This window comes from Orcinus orca, chromosome 17 (assembly GCF_937001465.1).
Source record: "Orcinus orca chromosome 17, mOrcOrc1.1, whole genome shotgun sequence".
NCBI lineage: Eukaryota > Metazoa > Chordata > Mammalia > Artiodactyla > Delphinidae > Orcinus > Orcinus orca.
Window position 1 is genome coordinate 46,337,366 of NC_064575.1, and position 22,062 is coordinate 46,359,427.

Genomic DNA, 22,062 nt, shown 5'->3' on the forward strand with positions numbered 1-22,062 from the left:
ACAACTACTGAACCTGCGCTCTAGAGCCAGTGAGCCACAACTACTGAGCCCGCGTGCTACAACCACTGAAGCCCGCGTGCCTAGAGCCCGTGTTCGGCAACAAGAGAAGCCACTACAATGAGAAGCCTGTGCACTGCAACAGAGGGCAGCCCCCACTCACCACAACTAGAGAAAGCCCGCGTGCAACAACGAAGACCCAACGCAGCCAAAAATAAATAAGTAAAAAAATTAAATTAAATAAAAAAAAAATTTGGACACTTTAAAAAAAGAGAATGGCTCATCTAAAGTTCACCTCCTACCTCCTGCCCCACCACCAAAACTCTTCTGAATTCTCAGTGTGTCAGGCACTAGCTCCAGAATCAGACTCCAGGAGAGTAAGAACTGTGTCAGCATCAGAGGTGGACTCCCAAGTCTTATTTCCATCCCCTAGGCTGCAATGAAGAGCGCTCAACCAAAATGTCTTTTCCCTACCAAAAGAGATAATTGTAACCAAAACCAGCTACACAGACATCTCTGAGTCCCATCTAGAAATCCTGTTGTATTCTCAGCGTGTACCCACGCTATCTGGGTAGTCGTGGACACAACAGGGAAAGAGCATTGGGTTGGGAGCCAGGAGACCTGAGCTCCAAGTACAGTCCTGATGCTAATTAGCTGTGTCACCTTGGTTGGGCAAGTCACTTAACTTCTTTGGCCTCTTGTGAAACAAGGATGTAGGAATAAAATTTTCAAAAGTCTCTTTCAAATATGAAAACAGTAAACTTTGATGACACATTTGATACTTATTTTAACTACCATGCTATTTATAACTATTCTAGAATGTTACTTCTTCTAATGGGTCTCAAGGATACTTTATAATTCATGATTATCTTGTAAACAAGCTGAAGTATAAAATGCAGATTACTTTATAAAATTTAAGGTGTGATATTACTAAACTGTTAAGTCAGTTTACTGTAGCTTTGCTTTTGTGGCTTATTATTGGTCATGTGTATGTGTTGAAGTTCAACTCTCATAAGGAGATAGGTTTTACTATCAGCTTGCCTATTCCATTTTTTAAAAAAGATTTCTAAAGTATAAAAGTGGTTCACGTTGAGTATAATATAGTGGCTAAACACAGTTTCTGGAGTCAGAATCCCTAGGTATAAGTCCCAACTCTGTCAGTGCCACTTGTCATTTTCACCAAGTTATTCTTTTTTTTTTTTAAATCTTTATTATTTATTTATTTTTGGCTGCGTTGGATCTTCATTGCTGCACACAGGCTCTCTCTAGTTGCAGTGAGCGGGGCTACTCTTCCTTGCAGTGCACAGGCTTCTCATTGCAGTGGCTTCTCTTTGCTGCGGAGCACGGGCTCTAGGCATGTGGGCTTCAGTAGTTGTGGCACTCGGGCTCAGTAGTTGTGGCTCGTGGGCTCTAGAGCAGAGGCTCAGTAGTTGTGGCGCATGGGCTTAGTTCCTCTGCGGCATGTGGGATCTTCCCAGACCAGGGCTCGAACCCGTGTCCCCTGCATTAGCAGGCAGATTCTTAACCACTGCACCACCAGGGAAGTCCCCAAATGATTTTTTGTGTTGCCTTCCAGAATGAACATGTGATTCAAAATATTGTTTGCAGAAATGAATTCCGATTTAAATCAGATATTTCCCCTACTAGCTAAAGCAGGGATACCGATTTGGACAAGAAAGGAGCAGTTCTTCTATTTCAGAAGTGTTTATTCTTCCGTCTAAGTTTAGCAAAACTGATAGATACCCTCACCAAATTTCTTTCCCAAGTTCTAAGCATGAGCAAGTTCTGCTGGTTGTTAAAGTGCATATAAAGAGAATTTAACAATGGGCATGAAACCAGCCATAAGGACAGTGACCAATAATTGAGAGTCTGGAAAGATTCTGTAGTTTTGGCCCAGAAAGGTCACATGAAGAATGGAGCGGGAGTGAGTGGGGAGACTCCAAGGGATTTGGGGAAAACGTAGACGGGGGAGGGGGGGGGAGTCAAGGTGATGCCCAAGGTCTTGCCTTCTCCTCAAGCACCTTCAGTCTTTATTTCCATAGCCAGCACCCTCCCATCATAGGCCTCTGCACACTGTGCTGCGGAGACAGCGCTTTCCCTCTTCCTTACCCGCTCCTACCTCTGCTTATTTCACTACTTGTGGATTTTAATTCAAATACTGCTGCTCATTGGCCTCTTTCTGGTCTCCCTGATAGTGTTTATGTCCCCTTGTGCAATCCCAGAACACTGTGTACCTTAAGGACACTAAACACTGTTTGCAGTAATACATTTGCTTTTGTGATTATTTGTGCCCCCACTTAATACGGGCAAGGACCCTGTTTGTGTTTATTCCCTATTTATTGTGTTTCCAGTGCCTAATACCTTTCTTGCCTCGTGCATAGTATGGTGCCAGTACATAACTGTTAAACAAATGACTTAATGTATCCATCAGGACTGACACGTTGTATAGACTTTTATAGTCATTTAGGAATCTCTAGGTGAGAATGCACTGACATGGAAATGAGATATAGGCCTCTCATAAAAATTATCCTAATTGTCTTCAAACGGCGGTGTCCACCAAGTAAACGATCTCAACAGCACTTTAAATACTTCAAACAGACACACAGCAGGGCAACAGTGATTTCTTGGTCTTTGGGTTACATTTTATCAGAATAACAAAACTGGCCCTTTATCAGTCAAATAGTTGGATGAGTAGGCAAAGTACAGGGGAAACAGAGGAACTTAGGAAATAAGAGTAACAAAACTTCTTTCCTTCCTAAAAATCTTTAAACACTCCCGTCAACCCACCTTGACTTAAAATATAAGGTCTGCTGCTGTTCTTTCCTCTCTGACTGGATTTTGAGAGAGGCAGGGAGGTACCGTCATCCCTTGGTATCTGCGGGTAATTGGTTCCACCCCCGCCCCTCCACATACCAAAATCTGAAGATGCTCAAGTACCTTACATAAAATGACGATAGTATTTGTATATAACCTAGGGAAATCCCCCATTTATTTTAAACCACCTTTAGACTACTTATAATACCTAACACCATGTAGATGCTGTGTAGATAGTTGCACTTTTTGGAATTTTTTTTCCCTAGTATTTTCAGTCCTCGGTTGGTTGAATCTGTCTGTGGGTGCATAACCACAGATACGGAGGTCTCACCGTACTCCTAAGCAAAGGACTTGAGGCCAGGAGTGAGGAGGGAGGAAGTCCTTAGGTGGCATCTTCTCCCTGGATGCCCAGTTTAAATGGATCAGTTCTGTAGTCCCCAAGGAGAAGACATGTCTTGCCCAGATTCATGGCACATTTCCCTACGTGTAGTTTTTCTGTGCATTTTCCTACCACCGACAGTCAGTAAAATCTTATTGAATGTTTCATCCTCACTTGATGGTGTCTTTAGTCCAATCCAAGGCCAGAGCCTTTGTGGTTGTTGTCTGGAGAGACCCCTCCCCATGGGGAGATTCCTATTTTGTAGTTCTCAAGTTTTTTTCCTTAAAGAAGACACTTCTTTATACATTTCCTCTCCCCTGAAAACCTATGAAGTGTACATTATCAGAATCCCCGTTTTTACAGGTGAGAAACTGAGTCCTTGTAAGGCTAGGGAACATGCCCACAGCCACGAGGTAGCACATGCAGGGCCGATTATTAAACCCATACTTGGTCCACACAGATCACCTAGAATAATTGCTATAATAAAGGTTCAGACCAGTAATTTGCTTAAATGTGTAATGCACTAATTCATAGAAAATTATATATAATGTATTTAGTTACCCTGACCATCATTTCCCCCTACCTCTCCACTTCAGAGAGATTGGATGAGTCTAGGGAGTATAAAATGTGATCTGTTTTACAACTTCACCCAATACAAATAACTAGGAAACACCAATGGCTTGTGGTAGCCTCAGAATAGAAGTTTTACTTTGATTTCCTCTTTTAAAAACTGAGATATAATTTACATACCACAATATTCACTTTTTAAACTGTACAATTCAGTGGTTTTTAGTATATTCACACGTTTGTACAAGCACCACCACTAACAAATTCGAGAACATTTTCATACTTTGATTCCTTTTTGAAGGCTGTTTTCTTACAGGTATGAGAGAACAACTGAGTACGTGCAAGTGAGAACTCCAAGAAAGATCTAGAGACCTCAAAACAAAACTGGAGCCAGCAAATGCAGTGCTGCTACTGTAGTCTTTAAAAGGGAGCTGCATTGCAAGTAATAAGAATATGATATCGAGGTACCACTGTGTCAATAGTCAGGCCACGGTGGGCACGTTTGTCTTCTGTCTAGTTCAAGGGCTGCTCTCTAAAAGTGGTAAGAGGAGAAGGGTCCAAGGAGCGTAATGAAGATAATTAAAGAGCAGGGTAGTAAGATTCATGATGAAAACTTTAAAGAGCTTGCAGTAATTTCGTCTAGTTATTTAAGAAAACCTTCAAGGAAAAAAAAAAAAAAAGAAAACCTTCAAGGATATGAAACGATTTTTATACAGAAAATAGTGACCTTTTCTTTCTCCTTCTTTCACTAAGGAAAAGACAAAGAAAATGGGTTCATTCTATAGTATGGAGGATTAGGTTAACCTAGAAACTCATGAGACAGACACTTGTTAAACACCAAATGACGGTGGCAGCAAAAAGTCCTCTGATGCTTTTAAAAAAATTATTTTTTAAGTTGCAAAGAATAGTATAAAGAATTCCTTCACTCAGATTCTACAACATTAACATTTTACACATTTGCTGTATCATTCTCTCTCCATGTATGTATATATAATATATGTATGTATGTATATATTTTTTCAGAATCGTTTGAGAATAAGTTGTAGACAATGATTTCCCGTTATCACTAAATACTGGGTACTTCTTAAAGGAAAGGACATTCTCTGCTGAACTACAGTAATATTACAAAAATTAGGAAATTAACAGTGATACAATATTATTATTTAATGTTCAGACCTTATTCGATTTTTTCCTATTGTCCCAATAATGTCCTTTAAAGAAAAAAAAAAGTTTGTTTTTTAAAGGAAAAAAAAAAGTTGGTTTTTAAAGGAAAAAATAAAAAGTTTCTGGCCCAGGATGCGTATTGCATTGAGTTCTCATGTCTGGTAAATTCCTTTAATCTGGAATAGTTCTTCAGAAAATAATTTCAAGGTCTTTCATGACTTTAAGAATTTTAAGAATACAGGCCAGTTATTTTGCTGCCTGTCCTTCAACTTGGGTCTCTGCTGCTTTTAACAAAGATTCGCTTCTGTTCTGAGAGTTTTAGGTGTGGTCCTTTTTTTTTTTTTTTAACATCTTTATTGGAGTATAATTGCTTTACAGTGGTATGTTAGTTTCTGCTTTATAACAAAGTGAATCAGTTATACATATACATATGTTCCCATATCTCTTCCCTCTTGCGTCTCCCTCCCTCCCACCCTCCCTATCCCAACCCTCCAGGCGGTCACAAAGCACCGAGCTGATTTAGGTGTGGTCTTAAGTGAAGACCATCGGTAAAAGGAGGTGCGAGGTTCCTCTCTCGTACAGACTATTCCTGCTATATTAGAACTGTTTGTAGCTGGTGGGATGGACAATAAAACGTCTTTGTATTAGGAACTGACCTTTTTGTATTACACAGTTTTCTCAGCATCCCTGCATTTTACAAGAGTTTAATTTCTTTAACAGAAGTAGTTTCGTCTGTTAGCAAAACAGACAATAATAATAATTGTATAATTAGCACCTATTCTTTTAAAAAACATTTGAGACTTAAATTACCTGTAGACTCCCATTTCCATAATCTCACCGTTGCAGTGATGAACTATGCCCTAGCTCAGGAGACAAAGAGCTGCAAAAATGGGTGGGTGTTACTCATTAAAATCATTCAACAAATATTTGAGTACCTGGTGTATGTCAAGCTCTGTTCCAAGCCCTCGGAATACATTCGAGAACAAAATAAAACAAAAACCCCTGTCCTTGTAATCTAGTTGGACAAATTAAAATTTAAATTTAAAAAATCGCACACCAGGAATCCGACTTCTTAAAGAGGAAGAAGACAAGTCTCTGAGAAAAGGGACAGCCCTGCGGTTCGATTCTAACGTGGGTAACGCCGCTGAACCCCTGGCTGGTAATCAAGTTCTCAGTTTATCCAGACGCGCTACTCAAATGATTAATCCGAACACCAAAGACCTGAAAGGACCGGCGGGGCAGGACTTCCTGAGCTGTTCTAACCACTTTTTCAGCAAGTCTCCCGCCCGGTGCGGGGCCTGACCGCCCCGCGGGGACCACGCACCTGGTCTCGCGCCCCTGCGCGGCGGTACCTCCGGCGCCCGGCAGAGCCGAGCACCTGGGAATCAGTCGCGCACCGAGAAAGCCCCGCGGGGAGATGGCTCTGGGGAAACGGCTCCTCCGGCGGCCTCGCCCACTGCAATGCAATCTGGGTGGTTTTTCCAGGTCCCTCCCTGCCTCGTTCCGCGCCCAGCCCCTGCCCCCGCGGCGCCTGCGGGCCCGGGAGGGTGGCTGGGAGACACGAGGACTAGGCGGGGCTGCAGCTGCGAGCTAGCTGAGGGTCGGCGGGGGGCTCTTTCCGGCCCCCGCACCCTGAAGTCCAGGAGCCGAAAGCACGCGACGCTGGAACTCCAGCTGCGGACGAGGAAGGGTGGTACCCAGCACCCTCGTGGGCCCTTGCAAAGCTTCCTGGCCCTGGTAGAGCCCGGCCTTCTCCCGCTCTCTGGGGACGCGAGCTGAGCTACCTGTGCCGCGACCGTCGTCGCCAGCACCCTCTCCAGCCAGGAAGCGCGGCGCCGTCGGCCTCAGACTCCTAAAACCCTTCCGCCACCTCCCCACGCAGTCCGCGCTTCCTCCGCGTCAGGAAAGCCGCATCTCCAGCTTCCCCTGACATGCGTCCTGAAAGGTTCTCAGATTTGCACCTGGAGTGGGTTACTGGCGTGATAGGTGTCTGGTTGCCCGTTTTCACCTCAGGAATAAAGGGCTGGACACCTGGAGCCGAATTAGTAATACTTCAGACGGAATTGTGTTCCCAAGAAGAGATCACTTTCAAATATAAACGCCGAAGAAACTTCATCTCTAGCGCTTTTCTCTCGAAAATGTCAACAGGACCCACCACACTGCCGTCCGACTTGGTGGCAGGGCGATGGGGGCGGTGGGTGGGTGGCGGAGGTGGGCGCTCAGGCCCCTGGGCAGATCTAACTGCGCTAGGTAGGGAGACCGCTCGGGAACTTGGCCAAATCGACACAGAAGTACAAAGAAGAAGGTATGAGGTAGAGGGCAGGAGATCAGAGCGGAGACCTGTGGAAAAATCTGGCTTTGGCCTGATTTAGGAAAACATTAGGTACTGTAGATACATTTCACTTAGGGCCCAGGGCAAATCAAAGGAAGTGGGCCCCTGCCCCGCAGGAGGCTCCAGTCTCGAGCTAGAAGCCAGGACCAAACAAGGGGTAGCAATTAAGGGAGTAGTTGAGAGAAAAGGGCGTGGGTTCCATTGTGCCTGAACTTCCTCACGGGCGACCCCCTGCTGCTTTGCGCGCCGCAGCTGAGTCCTTGGGCGTCCCTTGGTGGCTGGGCGTCCAGTCCCGCGAGTTCCGCTCAGCCGCGCGCGGGGGTTTTCACTTCCCAAGGTGGACAGTACCTCGGGGTTTGGAGGAGCGGGCGCCCGGAGAGGGGGAGGGCCCCAAGGGTTTCGCCTGCTGTTTGCACTTCAAGGTGTGTTGGGCTCGGGAGAGGCTTTTCCGGTGCTTGGCAAATGCTCCCGCCACCTCCCGGCTGCCGTTGGCCGGTCCCTCCCTCCGTGGTTCGCCCTCTCGGGGCGCCGCGCCCTGGGTAGCTCCGCACCCGAGCCACACCTCTGGCCTCCTTTCGCCTCTCCGCGCCAGGCCTTTTCTCTTGACCCTTTAGGACCTCCGGCTTCGCTCCCCACAGCCGGCATTTCCCCAAGACCCCCACAGTTCGGCTACTTCCAAATGGGTAACCCGTCCCTGCGCGCCCTTTACCCCTCACCCTTTTCCCGTGCGGCCTCGGCTACCCTCTGGGTGGCAACCGCTTCTTCCCCGCCCCTCGCGTCTCCCCCTTCTCCCTTCTTGCCCTCCCCTCTCCAATCATCCAGCCATTGTCTCCCGCCCCCTCCTCCCCTTTCCCCCGGGCGGCCTCCTCCCCCACCGCTGCCACGTCGTGGTTTGAAGGAGCCAATGGGCAGGCGCCGCCAGGTGTCTCCTACCTGCACCACGTGGGGGAGGGGGAAGGGGCGGGCAGGTAGAGCCACATCCCAAAACAGAAAAGCTTTCAGCCATTGCGCGCGCCTCCCACGGGTGCAGCCCTGCTCCAGGCTTTTTGCATAGACGCACGGGCAATTGAATACAAAAAGGGCAGGCCTCCTCCGCCCTCCTTCTCACCCCCCTTCCTGCCCTGGGTGTGGAGCTCCGGCCAGGTGTGGGCTTGGGTGGTTGGTTACCGCCTTTTGCACCAGCGGCGGCGAGGAGGGGGGGGTGGTCGCTCTTTCTTTTTCTCTTAGAAGAGGTTTTAGCACAGGTTTCCTCGTTCTCACTTCCACCTCACCTCACCGCCTCCCGACCCCCCTTCTCCCCCTCCCCGCCTATCGTCATGACGGCGTCTCCGGATTACTTGGTGGTGCTTTTTGGAATCACTGCTGGGGCCACCGGGGCCAAGCTGGGCTCGGATGAGAAGGAGCTGATCCTGCTGTTGTGGAAAGTCGTGGATCTGGCCAACAAGAAGGTATTTATCCACGTTTCTGTCCAAATGATAGGAGTGGGGCAAGGGCTTGTAAAAGTTTGGGGAGTCGGTAAACAAGTGCTCTTGTTTGCCCACTTGGGAGGCTGGACCCGGGGCCTAGAGAATCCAGGATAAAACCAAACCTCTTGGCCAACCGCCTTGGAACCGTTTCAGTCCTCCAAAATCTGGCCCAAGTGGGGAGGCCGGGGGCCGCCAAGCCATGCTCTCTAACGGACGGGGGACGCCCCGGGAAGGCGGGGTGGGATCCCTGGGGGCCCAAGTGCTCACTTCCAGGGCCTTTCGGACCTGATCCGGGTGGGGGTGGGGCTGGGGGCTGGGCTGCGACGACCTCTCGGCCACTGGAGCCGCTGGCGACAAGTGAGCTTTGATTCTGAGGCCAGACCCGTCGAGAGGTGTGGGCCGCCCCAGAAGGGGCGCAAGGAAGGAGAGCGAAGGTAGAGGTTCCCAAACTGAAGAAGGGAAAACTGAACCCTAATTTTCTCCCCCGGAGGTGGGACAGTTGCACGAAGTACTAGTTAGACCGGATCAGTTGGAGCTGACGGAGGATTGTAAAGAAGAAACTAAGATCGACGCCGAGAGCCTGTCCTCGGCGCCGCAGCTGGACCAAGCCCTCCGACAGGTGACAGCCCTGGGCCGCGCCGCCCACCCCATCTTAGCCACCCGGGCGTCCCTCCAAGCCAGCCCAACTCTATCAGGTCCCACGCCCTCGCCGGGCGGTCCACGCGTGTCCCCGGAGCGAGGGGACAAGACCCGGGCTTGCAGCCCCTGGTGGACCTTCTGCGAGGAGGTCGCTGCTCCTTTTCGCCTCCCAGCCCCCGGGGTCTTTGGGCCAAAACTTGCTAGCTTTCGAATTGCTTCCTGAATTATTCCTGGGGCCAGAGAATCTGCCGAGTTTTACCAGTCGAGTGATGAGCGGAGTTTGAATCCTAGCGCTCCAGCTCCAGACCCCAGACACGCCAGCCCTCTGCCGGGTTTGGGTCTGCAGCTCAGCCCTGGGACAGGGGGCGCTGTGGTGTAGACGAGCTGTGGCGTGCTGGAGGCGGCCCCAGCTCGGTGGGAACCTGAAGGTGCCTGCTTGGGTTTAGGCTCCTGAACTCCCAAAGGCCCGGTTCCGGTTCCGCTTCTTTAGTGGCCTTGGTCCTAGCGCCGGGAGGGTTTGCAGACCCGGACATGTGAGGCTGCTCCTTGGGTCACCGTGAAAGTAGTGGAATCCCCTGACTGGGATTGAGGTGACCTAAAAACCGGCTGCTCCAGGGTGCCGACGGGTACTGGATTGCGGATAGGGCGGGGCGCTAAACACCTGTGCACAGGTGCGTGTCCGGAGCTCTCACGGCTTCTGCCCTAGCACAGGAGTTGCGAATTATAGGGGAAAGTGATCATTTCTGTGGTGTGTTACAGGAAACGTATTACTAGATTTTCCAGAGGTCTATATACACATTACCCACATTCGAATCAGAAACTGACATCTTTCTTAAGTCTAGAACATCCTAACATAAAAAAAAGTAGCACCAGAGAATGACGTAATCAGAAGTCAACTTGCTGATGAAATGAGACCTCTGACTTAAAAGTCTCGAATGGATTTATCACAAAAATAGAAGGCGGTGGGTGTTGAACGGGAGGAAGAATGCATTTACTAAATTCTCCTGTACGTAAACTGAGGATTGACTGGAAAGCTACCTATATAAAGGAAGCTACACAGTTTGTAGGAACGGAGTCTTTCTAATGTTGCCCCCAGCAGCGGTGTTCTTCACAGCAGTTAGCGCGGTTTTCTCAGGTTATAACCAAGTGGGGCCACTCTTCAGAGTTTGTAAATCCTGCATCCATTGCATCCCTGGGTGTGTTTTGTTCTTTTCAGTTTAACCAGTCAGTGAGCAATGAGCTGAATATTGGGGTAGGAACCTCCTTCTGTCTCTGTACTGATGGGCAGCTTCATGTCAGGCAAATCCTGCATCCTGAGGCTTCCAAGAAGGTAAGAGTGCTGGCTTCTCGAAAAAACGATTGGACCTTACGGGTGACTGGACGCTTAAAAAATGGTTTATCCAAGTTTCTCCATTTTAAAAATATGCATATGAGGAGTTAGTATTTTATGGGTACAGAATTTCAGTTTGAGAAGATGACAAAGGGATGGTGGGGATTGTTGCACAACAGTGTGGATGTACTTAATGCCACTGAATTGTACACTTACAAATGGTTAAAATGGTAAATATTGTGTTATGTATATTTTACCACAATAAAAAGGTCACAACGCTTTCATAGAGATGTTTGAGGTTACAGTAATTTTATAGATACCCTTTGGTGACTGAATAAAAGTTTCCTTTTTGTTTATGTCAAGTTTTTGAGATGCTTGACATTCTCTCTTTTCCAAAGCATATTAGCTGAATTTTTGACATTTAAAATAACTACAAGCAGGTAGAACTGCATTTTAATACATTGTAATATTCCCGTCTGTGTGCCTTATCCTAGAAAGGAAAGAGCAAAGAAAAATCCAATTAAAACTTTTAAATTGCAATTCTAATAATTTCATTAAAAAGTTTTGTACTCTGACTTCACCATATAACTAGTGAGATGTTAATTATAGCATGCTGTACTTTGTGTGACTTAAAGTAAATGTTTAAAACTGATTGAATTTTGTATCAAAACAATAGGGTCACCCCCATCTTTTACCTTTACTTATCTTTCTGGTATGGAAAAGAGTATGAAACGAGAAAAATACTACCTTACTGTAGATGTGATTTCTCTCTCTGGGAAGAATACTGAGGGGCTGAGAAAAAATGGTGAGCGCAGACAGCAGACCCAGTGTAATCAATCATTGCTAATATAGTTGATCTTATCAACTTAATTAATTAGAGCTGTAACTTTTTATTGTGGTAGGCAGATACTGAACTTGAAAAGATGGAAGTAAAATATTTTTAAGGAAACTTTGTGAGGTCAGTCTTGCAATGAAAAGTTTAAACTGGCGTTTGATGTTGTAAGTGAGTAGTCAGTGCACATTTTCTTTCTTTTTACTCCAATAGGGAAAAGGGAAGACATGAACTAAATGTATAATGACAATTTTAAAAGTCTGAAGGAGAAACTCAAGTTCCTTTATCTGGAGGCTTGAAGAAAACACTCCTTTTTACATTAACCTTAGTAATTATTTGATTAAAAGGGGGGAGTATATTTTATTAATTAAATGCTAGATAAATTGCTATACCCTTAATCCAGAAATAGATATATATGAGAATTTTTTTTCCCCTCAAACTCATATAAGGGATAAAACTTAATCCTTCCCTATTGGGCTGGAGGAAAACAGCTGTTTCTGTTATTTTAGGTACACTGCTTTGGATGTGGGAAAACCTCCAGAGAAAAATTGAGACATTTTCCTGAGCCACTTCTATTAGGATTTTGATAAAGAAAACTAAAACAATTAATTTAGTATCATTATGAAAATAATTCTATTCATTACAGAAAAATAAGGAAATGGTAAAACATAAAAGAAAATAATCCTTCCAGTCAGAAAACATTAAAGTGGTTTTTTGAATGTGAACATAGTTGAATGTATTCTTTCAGAGTTGTAGAAAAGCCTTACTTTTACAAGGAGCATTCATACTACACAAACATTTTAGCCTACTTTAAATTTAATATAACATTTGTATCCTTCGTAAGCAGTAAATAAAATATTCAGTATTTTAAATGGATATACCTATTAAAACCAAACATTGTTGGACATTTGAGTTACTGTCATTATAAACAGCTTTTACATAAGCATTTTTGTAGGTAATCTTGAAGATTCACAGTTCTTTTGGTGACTGTTTTGGAAAATGTCACCATGATGTAGTGATACCTATTTCAAATATAGCGTGAGCAGGTCACATCTAATAGAATCCAATAAAGGAAATTTATATAGAGACATTATTACTTAAATATTATGGGTCACAAACATTAAAAAGTATTTATTTCCTTGACTTTATAATGTACAAATTCCCCATAAGTGAATACAAATTATCTTGAAATTTAAAAAAAAAAATCTAAATTCAGTGTAACAAAATTAAATTTTGAAAATTATTCAATGAGGATTTTTTTTTTCAGGAAAAAAAAAAGTGACACAATAGTATAATATTTGCTCTGACAGTTGAGCTTTGTTTAATTACCACAAGAGTGATGCTAATAGCTAAGAACGACTGGTAGCAACTTCTCCTTGCCGTTGAGATTTGTGATATATATATTTTTTTAAGTGTAATTTGAGTTCTCAGGTTTAGCCAAAATAATAATGGTCAGGAAAACTAATGTGGGACTATAATTTGGCACAAAAATAATCCTCTTCAGGTAATCAGGAATTTACTGTCTTAATCTAATTTTAATACACAGAATATGTATTATTAGAACCCAGTATTTTAAACTACTAGGTTTTAATAGAAAACTAAATTTTGATAAACACATAGAATCCTATATCTAGATATGTATTGTAAACATATGCATCTGTATGAAAACTGAGAGGGCTAAATACAGGGTGAAAATACAGATGGTCTAAAATAATTGTGGCTAGACAAAGTACATAATGTTATCAAACAGAAAATATAATAGCCCAAATGTTTTATAGCTTCAGAACTGTTTTGAATGGAATACATAATGGAGCACAAACGTATAATCTATTGCCTTAAAATAAGATGAAGTTTTCTTCCATGAGACTTTTATGTAGGATGTAATACTGTAACAGAAAATGAAGACGCTCTAATGTTTAACTTAAAAATATTTTTTTAAATTGTGGTAAAATTTACTTACATTCAATTCTTAGGTTCCCAATCATTAGGGAATCACTGAACTAAATTTATCTAGTTAACAGTGTCTACCTTGTCCCTCCTCAGAATGTATTATTGCCTGAATGCTTCTATTCCTTTTTTGATCTTCGGAAAGAGTTTAAGAAGTGTTGCCCTGGTTCACCTGATATTGATAAACTGGATGTTGCAGCAATGACAGAGTGTATCCTTTAAGTGATGACCCAGGAATCATTTGAAAAGACAGCTCCAGAAAACAATGGCAATTCAAGAAACTTTAAAACATTTTTAACTTTGACAGTGCATGAAAATTGACTTGTCCAAAATTTGTCTACTGTGCTAGGAAAAATGGTGCAATTACTGGCGTCTTTCAAAGTAGTTATAATTTACTGAATTTGAATAGTGATTTAGATGGATTTAGACATGGATTTTTGTTAGGTGAAAACATCTAAAATAGAATTCAATTTTGGATTACGGGAGTGGTTTTGTTTTGTTTTTTCAGTTGATGAATTGATAAATGATAAAATTGATAAAAGAATGTGGTGAAGACCACATTCTTTGCCAATTCTAAGGCCACTTGTTCTTGATTATCTTGGTTTTAGGGTTTATTTCATCTTCTTTTGAATGGATAAAAATTTTTTAAAGTTTGGATGTATACTCTTGACAAACAGCTGTTCATTGGCACCCCTTTTAACCTTCTCTGGGTTTGTCAAATACATGTAGATTGTGGTAATTATTACAAGCCATCTTTTGAGATGATAAGATGAAGCTGAGATTGTACCCCAAATTCTTTCATAACCAAGAAAATATATCTGATGCATTATGTATTGTAAAAGTAAATTTTATAATCACAAATCTTGTCATGAATGACCCATCATCTTTCATCCAGTAAGTCTTTAAAGTGCTAACTAATAAGAGTCATGTGCTAACATATCAGATGTAACACTGAGTAATAGAAGTGTTGGAGACTCGCCCAAAGCCACTATGAGAATCATCATGAAGTCAGATTCAAGTTATTTTCATGAACGTGGGGGTATAGATGTTTATTCTAAAAATTTCTCATCCATTTTCAGGTGCTAAAGCTTGATTTTTGTTTTATTTCAAAATTTCTTGATGTAAAAGGTTGTTTGGATATTTTTCCTAACCATTTGTAGACAGATCAGACCCATTTTATTTGCCTTCTTGGAAGTAGGTAGCTAGAATTTTGGTGTAGCTGATTTAGCTACTAGTTAATTACTGGTTAAGCTCCCAGCAGTGCCGGGAGAAGGGTAGAATAAGCGCATTTGAGTGAATTCTTACAAGTTTCATTAGAAGGTTGGGACAGTAGAAAAACTTGCTATGTGTTTTGTTGGTTTAAATGCTGTATGAATTAGCTCAGGCTGCCATAACAAATACCATAGACTGGGTGGTTTATTAGCAACAGATATTTATTTTCTCACAGTTCTGGAGTATGGGAAGTCCAAGATCAGGGTGGCAGCAGGCTGACTTCTGGTGAGGGCTCTTTCTGGCTTTCAGATAGCTGCCTCTTCCCTGTGTCTCAAATGGCGGGTAGGGGGAGTGGCATGGCCAGGAGTGTTGGGAGAGGTATCTTTCTTTTCCTGTCTTTATAAGGCCACAGGCCTAACAGATTAGGGCTTCTTCCTTATGGCCTCATTTAACTTTAATTGCCTCCTAAATACTCTATCCCCAGATACAGTCACATTGGGGGTTGGGGCTTAAACACATGAATTTTGGGGAGGGACAACAATCCCATCTATAGCAAATGCTAAACCATTTAATGTGCTGGTACAAAATAGAGAATGAAAAATTCTGGCAAAGTGTTAGTAGATATTGAAGGGAAAGTGTAATAAGTTAATTTAGAAAAAGACAACTTGAGTAGGAAAGACAGTATATTAAGAACCGTTTATCCCTGACTGCTCTGTTTTCTCTTTTAGCAAAGAAAATCTTTCCCTAGTAATTGTAGGTCAGATATTACTAAAAATTTCCATAGCTACAAATAAGAAGTTCTTATATTTAGGTATTTTGGTTTTCTCAATGTGTTCACAGTTCAGAGAGCTTGTTAAAAGGTTACCTATTTTTTTTCTCCTTGGTTTCTTCTTAAGAGCTTCACGTATATACGATTTGGGGTTATTAGTAAACATCTTCAGTATGGTAACCTGGGCTTTTTACTTGCTCTATGCTGTCTTACCTGCACAATATATACGTACTTTTTAAAAGTACTATATACCTTTATATAGTTTTTGCATTGTCTGCCCTTAAAGGTGACCTAAGGTGAATGGGTAAGCTATGCTGATTATTTTTTCTGTCATTCCTTTTTATCTTAGCTCTGTAACTGTTTGTTGGCAGTTTTATTTTTCAAGTACCATGGAGAGGAAGATCAGAAATATTTGACTACAGTAAACAGGTGAATTGTGAATAAAGCTAAGCTGGCCTTCATTTCAGCCATATAACACCTGACATTTGAGGAAGGATCTCATGACCATTACGTAATGCATTCATTGAAAAATTAGGGAATTTTTCTGTTTATTTTAAAACAGCCTAATTTTAGCCTAGTTTCTTTGGACTTACATTGGAAGTCTTAGCTTTTTTAGTCTTATTGCCAATCAAAAAGTGGATTTTTGTTTTTTGTTTTGTTTTTGGCCGCACCGCATGGAATGTGGGGATCTTAGTTCCCCGACCAGGGAAGGATCCCATGGCCCCTGCAGTGCAAGAGTGGAGTCCTAACCACTAGACTGCCAGGGAATTCCCCCCAAAGTGGATCTTAATCTTAAATGTTTTTATTAGTGTTTTATTTGCATACTTCTTTCCCATTTAACAGGTAAGAAATGTTATTAAGCCTTTGTATCTGTGGTTTTTGTTTTATGTTGCTGCTGTGATCAGTTACTTTATGACTCTTAGTCAGAGGATTCATTATTTCCCTGACTAGGCCATCAAACTAGTTCCTCAGGTCAAAGACAATCATACCAGATTTGACTGTGCAGAGGATTTCTACAACGTCTGAACTAAAGAGCTGTCCAATTCTCTCAGACCACTAAACATTTTCCTTTCTAATGTGGAAATGGCACTGGATTTGGAAACATAAAGGTACTCATTACGCATCCTTGATGGTTTTGCCAAGTAGACGGAGAGTCATTTGCTCCAGAGGGATTACCTGTTCCACCAGGTAACCAGCGGGGGAGGGAGAGAGGCTCTTGCCAACCCTCAGAAAGGAACAAGTAAGAATTTGCAGCTTTGCTTCCTTGGGAAAGTTACTGGCCTTCTCCAAGCCTCACTTTCGTCTCAGGTAGTCCCCAGTGAAAGCTTTGTGAACCGTGGGTGCTATGTAAGTGAAGTAGTATGACCACTTTGATAAAAGAAAAGGTTTAGGCATTTCTTGAATGCAGTCTTCGTTCTTATTTTAGCACATATGTTCCTCTTTTGTCCTTGTGTTGGTTCTAAAACCATTTCTGGTGTTAGAGTTGATCCTCTCTGAGTTATTCCAGCTGCAGTTTTGTTACCTGCTTTGAGTTATGCAGTCCTAGCTGGAAAGAAGACCTCATTTAGCAGGTGAACTGTGGGTGGCATTTTGTAAGCTTTTTACTTAATCATGTGAGGCGGTGAGGGTGTGATGATAGGAATTGGGGCCCATGTGATTTTTTTTTTTTTAAAGGAAGAAATTTATCATAGGTCCCTTGGGGAAATTAATGCTAGTTGTCCCCTGCTGAAAGTACATTTTGATTATGAGGCTATTTGTATAATGACTTATCTGTTTTTAAAAAAAAAAAACAAACCTATTTCCCCCAACGGTATTGGATGGAATTACTTCCTCCTGGTTTCTTAACCTATTTTTTGTTAGCTTTGTAACTCATGAGCTGATTTATTCTCCTTGATCAAGACCTCTGCCGTTGTGTTTATTTCATTTTGCCCCGCCTTTACTAAGAACTCATTTTAAATGAAGTATGGCCTTGTCCAGAGAGCAGGTGAAAGAAGAGAACTGTCTGTCAGCTGGGTGCCCACTGTTTATCCCATCAGTAGCCTCCCGAGAGCCCCGTGGAGGCTATTGTCCCCTTTTCATAGCTAGGGAAACTGAGGCTTAGATTTTATCTTAAGTTAGAAGTGTCAGCATTTGAACCTGAGTCTGACTGCAAACAGTCTGCTTGTTAACTAGGGGATAATATTCTAGAATTTATAAAGATTATCTGAGGGTGGGGTTGGCTGTTTAAATAGATTATCTCCCTTATAAATTTATAGTCTATGTTTCCTGAGACTAAACTATTCAGGAGAAAAGGGAAGTTAATCTTGTAAAATTTCAATCTAGTTGTAGGGTATTGCATCCGTATGTGCTGTTTGATAGTATAAGCATATGCCGTTTCACTAGTGCAGCTTTCCATTAACAGGGCAAAAAAAAAAAAAATCACTAAACCACTCTTGTCTACCCATCCAAGTGTTAGTAGGGGTGTGTGTGTCTTTCCCTGTGTTTGTGTTTCACCACTTCTTGTTGGGGGTATACGATATGTGTTTCTGTGGGCGTGCTACTGACACAGTGACGAGGGCAAGTTTTTCCCATATATTAAAGATGGAGATAATAGCCTTACTAGCAGAGTGGTTAAGAACACGAGCTCTGGAGTCAGATTTACTGGGGATGAATTTACTGTACCTCTCAGCCCCAGTTTTCCCATCTTAAAATGGGCATGACTACTGCAAGGAATAATGAGCTAGCACATGAAACCACTCAGCCACTGCCTGCCCTACTGTGTGCTCTCCAGTGTCGACTGGGTTGTAGCATGTCTCCAAAGAAGAAAGCCATCTGCCAAAGACTCTGAAAGGACTTCCTTATTAATTTAAGACCTTATCTAAACTATCTTATGCCTAAAGAATTTTTTCCTAATCTTTCGTGAGACTGGTTATAGATCTTTTAAAACATCAGCTACATGTTAGTACAGGTAAGCTTCAGGGTTTAGCTTCTCCATAAGTAAAAATAGTGTGTGCGAGTGTGGTTCATTCTGCACTTATGTGCTTATTTGTTATGACTAGTTGAACTGGGCCTTTGCAGTCGCAAAACCTTCATTGCTCTTAGAAAGTGGACGCAGATGCTGAATCCTCCTTGGCACCTTTCTGCGTATGAAAGGGATTTTAAGTATCACCAAGTGTACAGTTAAGTTGGGTTAGTAGTTGACCTTGTTGGCTAGAGGGGGGAAGAAATGATCTTTGGCACCACATCGGTATGATGTGAGCCAAACTGGCGAATACTCTGGTATGTGGTCTGTAATACGTTAGGTGACTAGAGATACTGTATATCCTTGGCCAGCACTCAGAGTTGTTATGTTAATTTTGTGTGGTTTATTTTGATTATAAAATTATTTACTTTTAAAATATGAGTTTCGGAATTCCAGGATAGTTTTTTTGTTTTAGAAGGCTTTGGAAGACATTATCATGGAGTCTCCCTTTCCTAATTTATTTATGCCATATAAATGTCTTTTTCTAAAGTAGAAATTTTTATCTTCTTTTTTTTTTTTGCATTAGTTCGTACTTCTACCTTATTTCTTCGAAGGTATAATTGACTTGTCAGTTTTGCGCTTTGTTAACAATAATACCTCCTGAAGTAATATTTGGTAGGATGGATCTCGCTTTTTTTGTTTGTTTTTCCCCCTGTTGGAAAGAGTAAGCTTCTGAGGAATAGAGTTAAAACTATGGTTTTAGATTCCCCAGCATTTATTACTGGTATAAAGAAAGTTTTTGTTGCTTTGGCTCTTAGTTACATTCTTTTACACTGGCATTTTTCTTTTTTTAAAAAAAATATTTATTTATTTATTTATTTTTGGCTGTGTTAGGTCTTCGTTGCTCCATGCGGGCTTTCTCTAGCCATGGCGAGCGGGGGCTACTCTTCGTTGCTGTGCGTGGGCTTCTCATTGCCGTGGCTTCTCTTGTTGCAGAGCACAGGCTCTAGGCATGCGGGCATCAGGAGTTGTGGTTGTGGCTCATGGGCTTTAGAGCGCAGGCTCAGCAGTTGTGGCACACGGGCTTCGTTGCTCCGCGGCATGTGGGCTCCTCCCGCACCAGGGATTGAACTCGCGTACCCTGCATTGGCAGGCGGACTCCCAACCGCTGCACCACCGGGGAAGTCCCTACACTGGCATTCTTGATTTGCTTCTTTCAAAGCTCATTTTAAAATATAGCAGGTTATTTATAGAACCTGTTTTTTATTTTATTTATTTTATTTATTTATTTATTTGGCCATGCGGCAGGTTTGAGGGATCTTAGTTCCCCTACTAGGGGTCAAACCCTTCCCCCTGCAGTGGAAGCATGGAGTCCTAACCACTGGACCGCTGCAAAAGTCCCTAGAACCTGTTTTTTAAATTATACAACTCCTATAAGGGTAATTTATCACTTTCTGTTTTTTCCTTCACATAATTGTAGGAAATTCAGTTCTTAGTTGGAGCACGATTTCAACTTTTCTCATGACATTTTATGCTTGCTATTCCTTTGTTCCTTTAGCATAGGAATTTTAATGAAAAATGTCTGGCAATATGGGCAGTTGTGTTACTCTTATAAAAGAGTAAACAGAGTAGAACGGGAAGAAAAAAACTTGTTGTCTTGTGGGGGCGGGGCGGTGTTTAATGGCAATGAAAAATGGCTTTGAGTTGGAATTTTGAATTGGGATGCAATTTTAACATAGTTTAAACTTAATTGCTCCACAATGTATTTTTATATGTGTGCTTCATTTATTTATTTGTTTATTCATTCATTCATTCATTTATTTATTTATTTTTGCGGTACGCAGACCTGTCACTGTTGTGGCCTCTCCCGTTGCGGAGCAACAGGCTCCAGATGTGCAGGCTCAGCGGCCATGGCTCACGGGCGCAGCCGCTCCGCGGCATGTGGGATCTTCCCAGACCCGGGCACGAACCCATGTCCCCTGCATCGGCAGGCGGACTCTCAACCACTGCGCCACCAGGGAAGCTCTATTTTTATTTATTTTTAAATTTTTATTTATTTATTTTGGCTGCGTTGGGTCTTAGTTGTGGCACATGGGATCCTCTCTAGTTGCGGTGTACAGGCTTCTCTCTAGGTATGGTGTGTGGGCTCCAGAGTGTGCGGGCTCAGTAGTTGTGGCACATGGGCTCCCTAGTTGTGGCTTGAGGGCTCAGTCGTTGCGGCATGTGGGCTCAGTTGCCCTGTGCCCTGTTGCCCTGCGGCGTGTGGGCTCAGATGCCCTATGTGGGATCTTAGTCCCCCAACGAGGGATTGAACCTGCATCCTCTGCACTGGAAGGTGGATTCTTAACCACTGGACCACCAGGGAAGCCCCCTATGTGTGCTTCTTTTAGATAGAAACTAAGAACTTACTTTTAAAGAGAGGTTATTTACCTGGGAAAACTGAGTGTTCTGAAACCAAATGTGTCCATTTTCCGCAGTCAGAAAAGGTAACTTCTTTTGAATGGAGAAGTTAATATTGATGGACTTTGTGGCACTAAGGAAACGTTCCTTCTGTTCAACTATAGGCGAAGTCTCAGGACTTGTCTCAGTTCTGTGTAAATGCAGCAGTTTGCTCAGTTGTATCCTGACATGCTCATTTTGTTCCCACCATGTCTGGCTTTACTCTTCCTCGTTTCCTCATGGCGTTCCTCATTGCAAAGCTGGCTAAGCCTGTTGGTGCTGTTGTGGCTGCCTCAAGGGCAGAATGACTAAGTTGCATGACAACCATAAATCAGGAGGCACAGACTCATCTTTCCTTCTCTCAAGATCAGACGTGCAGCAAGTAATTCAATATATAATTATAAATTGATAGGAGAAAGAATTGGCACTAAAAGTTTTTTCTCACTCCCGTTTATTTGTTGTTCATGCTACATTCTGGTAAGAATTATGAAAAACTGAATGAATCTTCCGAAGACAGTGGTGTGAGTGGGTGGGTGGTTTGGGCATGCAGGAGGTTGGGTGACTTTTAAAAGTTGCTGGGAGCTTAGAGCTGCTGATCTTCCTGGTGTGTGATGACTTGAAGGGAAACATGTTGGGACGTGTTACGTGGGACCAAGTTAGCCAAATGTCTAGAACATATTCTTAATTTAAAAAGTAGACTTCAGTAAAATCTTCAGCTACAAATCTATTCTACAGAGACAGGATACTTTACGTTGTTGCTTTTTCACTTGGCTTTCATATCGTACATTTAGAAAGCTTCTCACAAACTGTTGCTCAAAACAAAACAAATTAAGCAAAACTTCTTATCTTGGTGCAAGGAATTACAGACACATTGTCAAATCAGAGCTGGGAAACTTGAATGAGTTACAGAACTTCTCTCAATCCTAGTTTCATCTGTTTGGTTTTACTGTTATCTACCTGGCAGGGCTACTGCAAAAATAGGAGGAAATAGACAGTGTTTGGCACAAAATGGTGTGTAGTAAATGCCATCATTATGTCAGTAGAGTCTTAGAAGTAATAGGTGCTGTGGTAGATGGAAAGAGATCAGAGGAAAGCGGACCTGTGCTCAGGAAATGCATAATACAGTTGAAGAGAGTAATATTTTATAGGAATAGTATCTAATCAACTCTTAACTTGATGGTTGTGACCTAGAGCAGTTAGGGAAGACTTTGGTGCTGAGTGGGAGTGATCCATG

The 22,062-nt window shown here is 42.7% G+C and overlaps 1 protein-coding gene across 6 annotated transcripts in view; it reads left to right on the forward strand.

Annotated features, from left to right (window-relative positions):
- Nucleotides 1–8,328: 8,328 nt before the first annotated feature.
- The window catches only part of ESRP1 (epithelial splicing regulatory protein 1), a 57,383-nt gene continuing 43,649 nt past the window's right edge, over nucleotides 8,329–22,062 (forward strand). For 3 of the 6 annotated variants that reach the window (XM_012534996.2, XM_033438279.1, XM_004275379.3), the window contains exons 1-4: nucleotides 8,391–8,701; nucleotides 9,210–9,338; nucleotides 10,575–10,688; nucleotides 13,564–13,678. In XM_012534996.2, the coding sequence (XP_012390450.1) occupies nucleotides 8,570–8,701; nucleotides 9,210–9,338; nucleotides 10,575–10,688; nucleotides 13,564–13,678 (490 nt within the window). In that variant the 5' untranslated portion in view covers nucleotides 8,391–8,569. Of the gene's footprint in view, nucleotides 8,702–9,209; nucleotides 9,339–10,574; nucleotides 10,689–13,541; nucleotides 13,679–22,062 lie in introns of those variants that run through there. The other 3 variants (XM_004275377.4, XM_004275380.3, XM_033438280.2) reach the window with 3 other exon arrangements.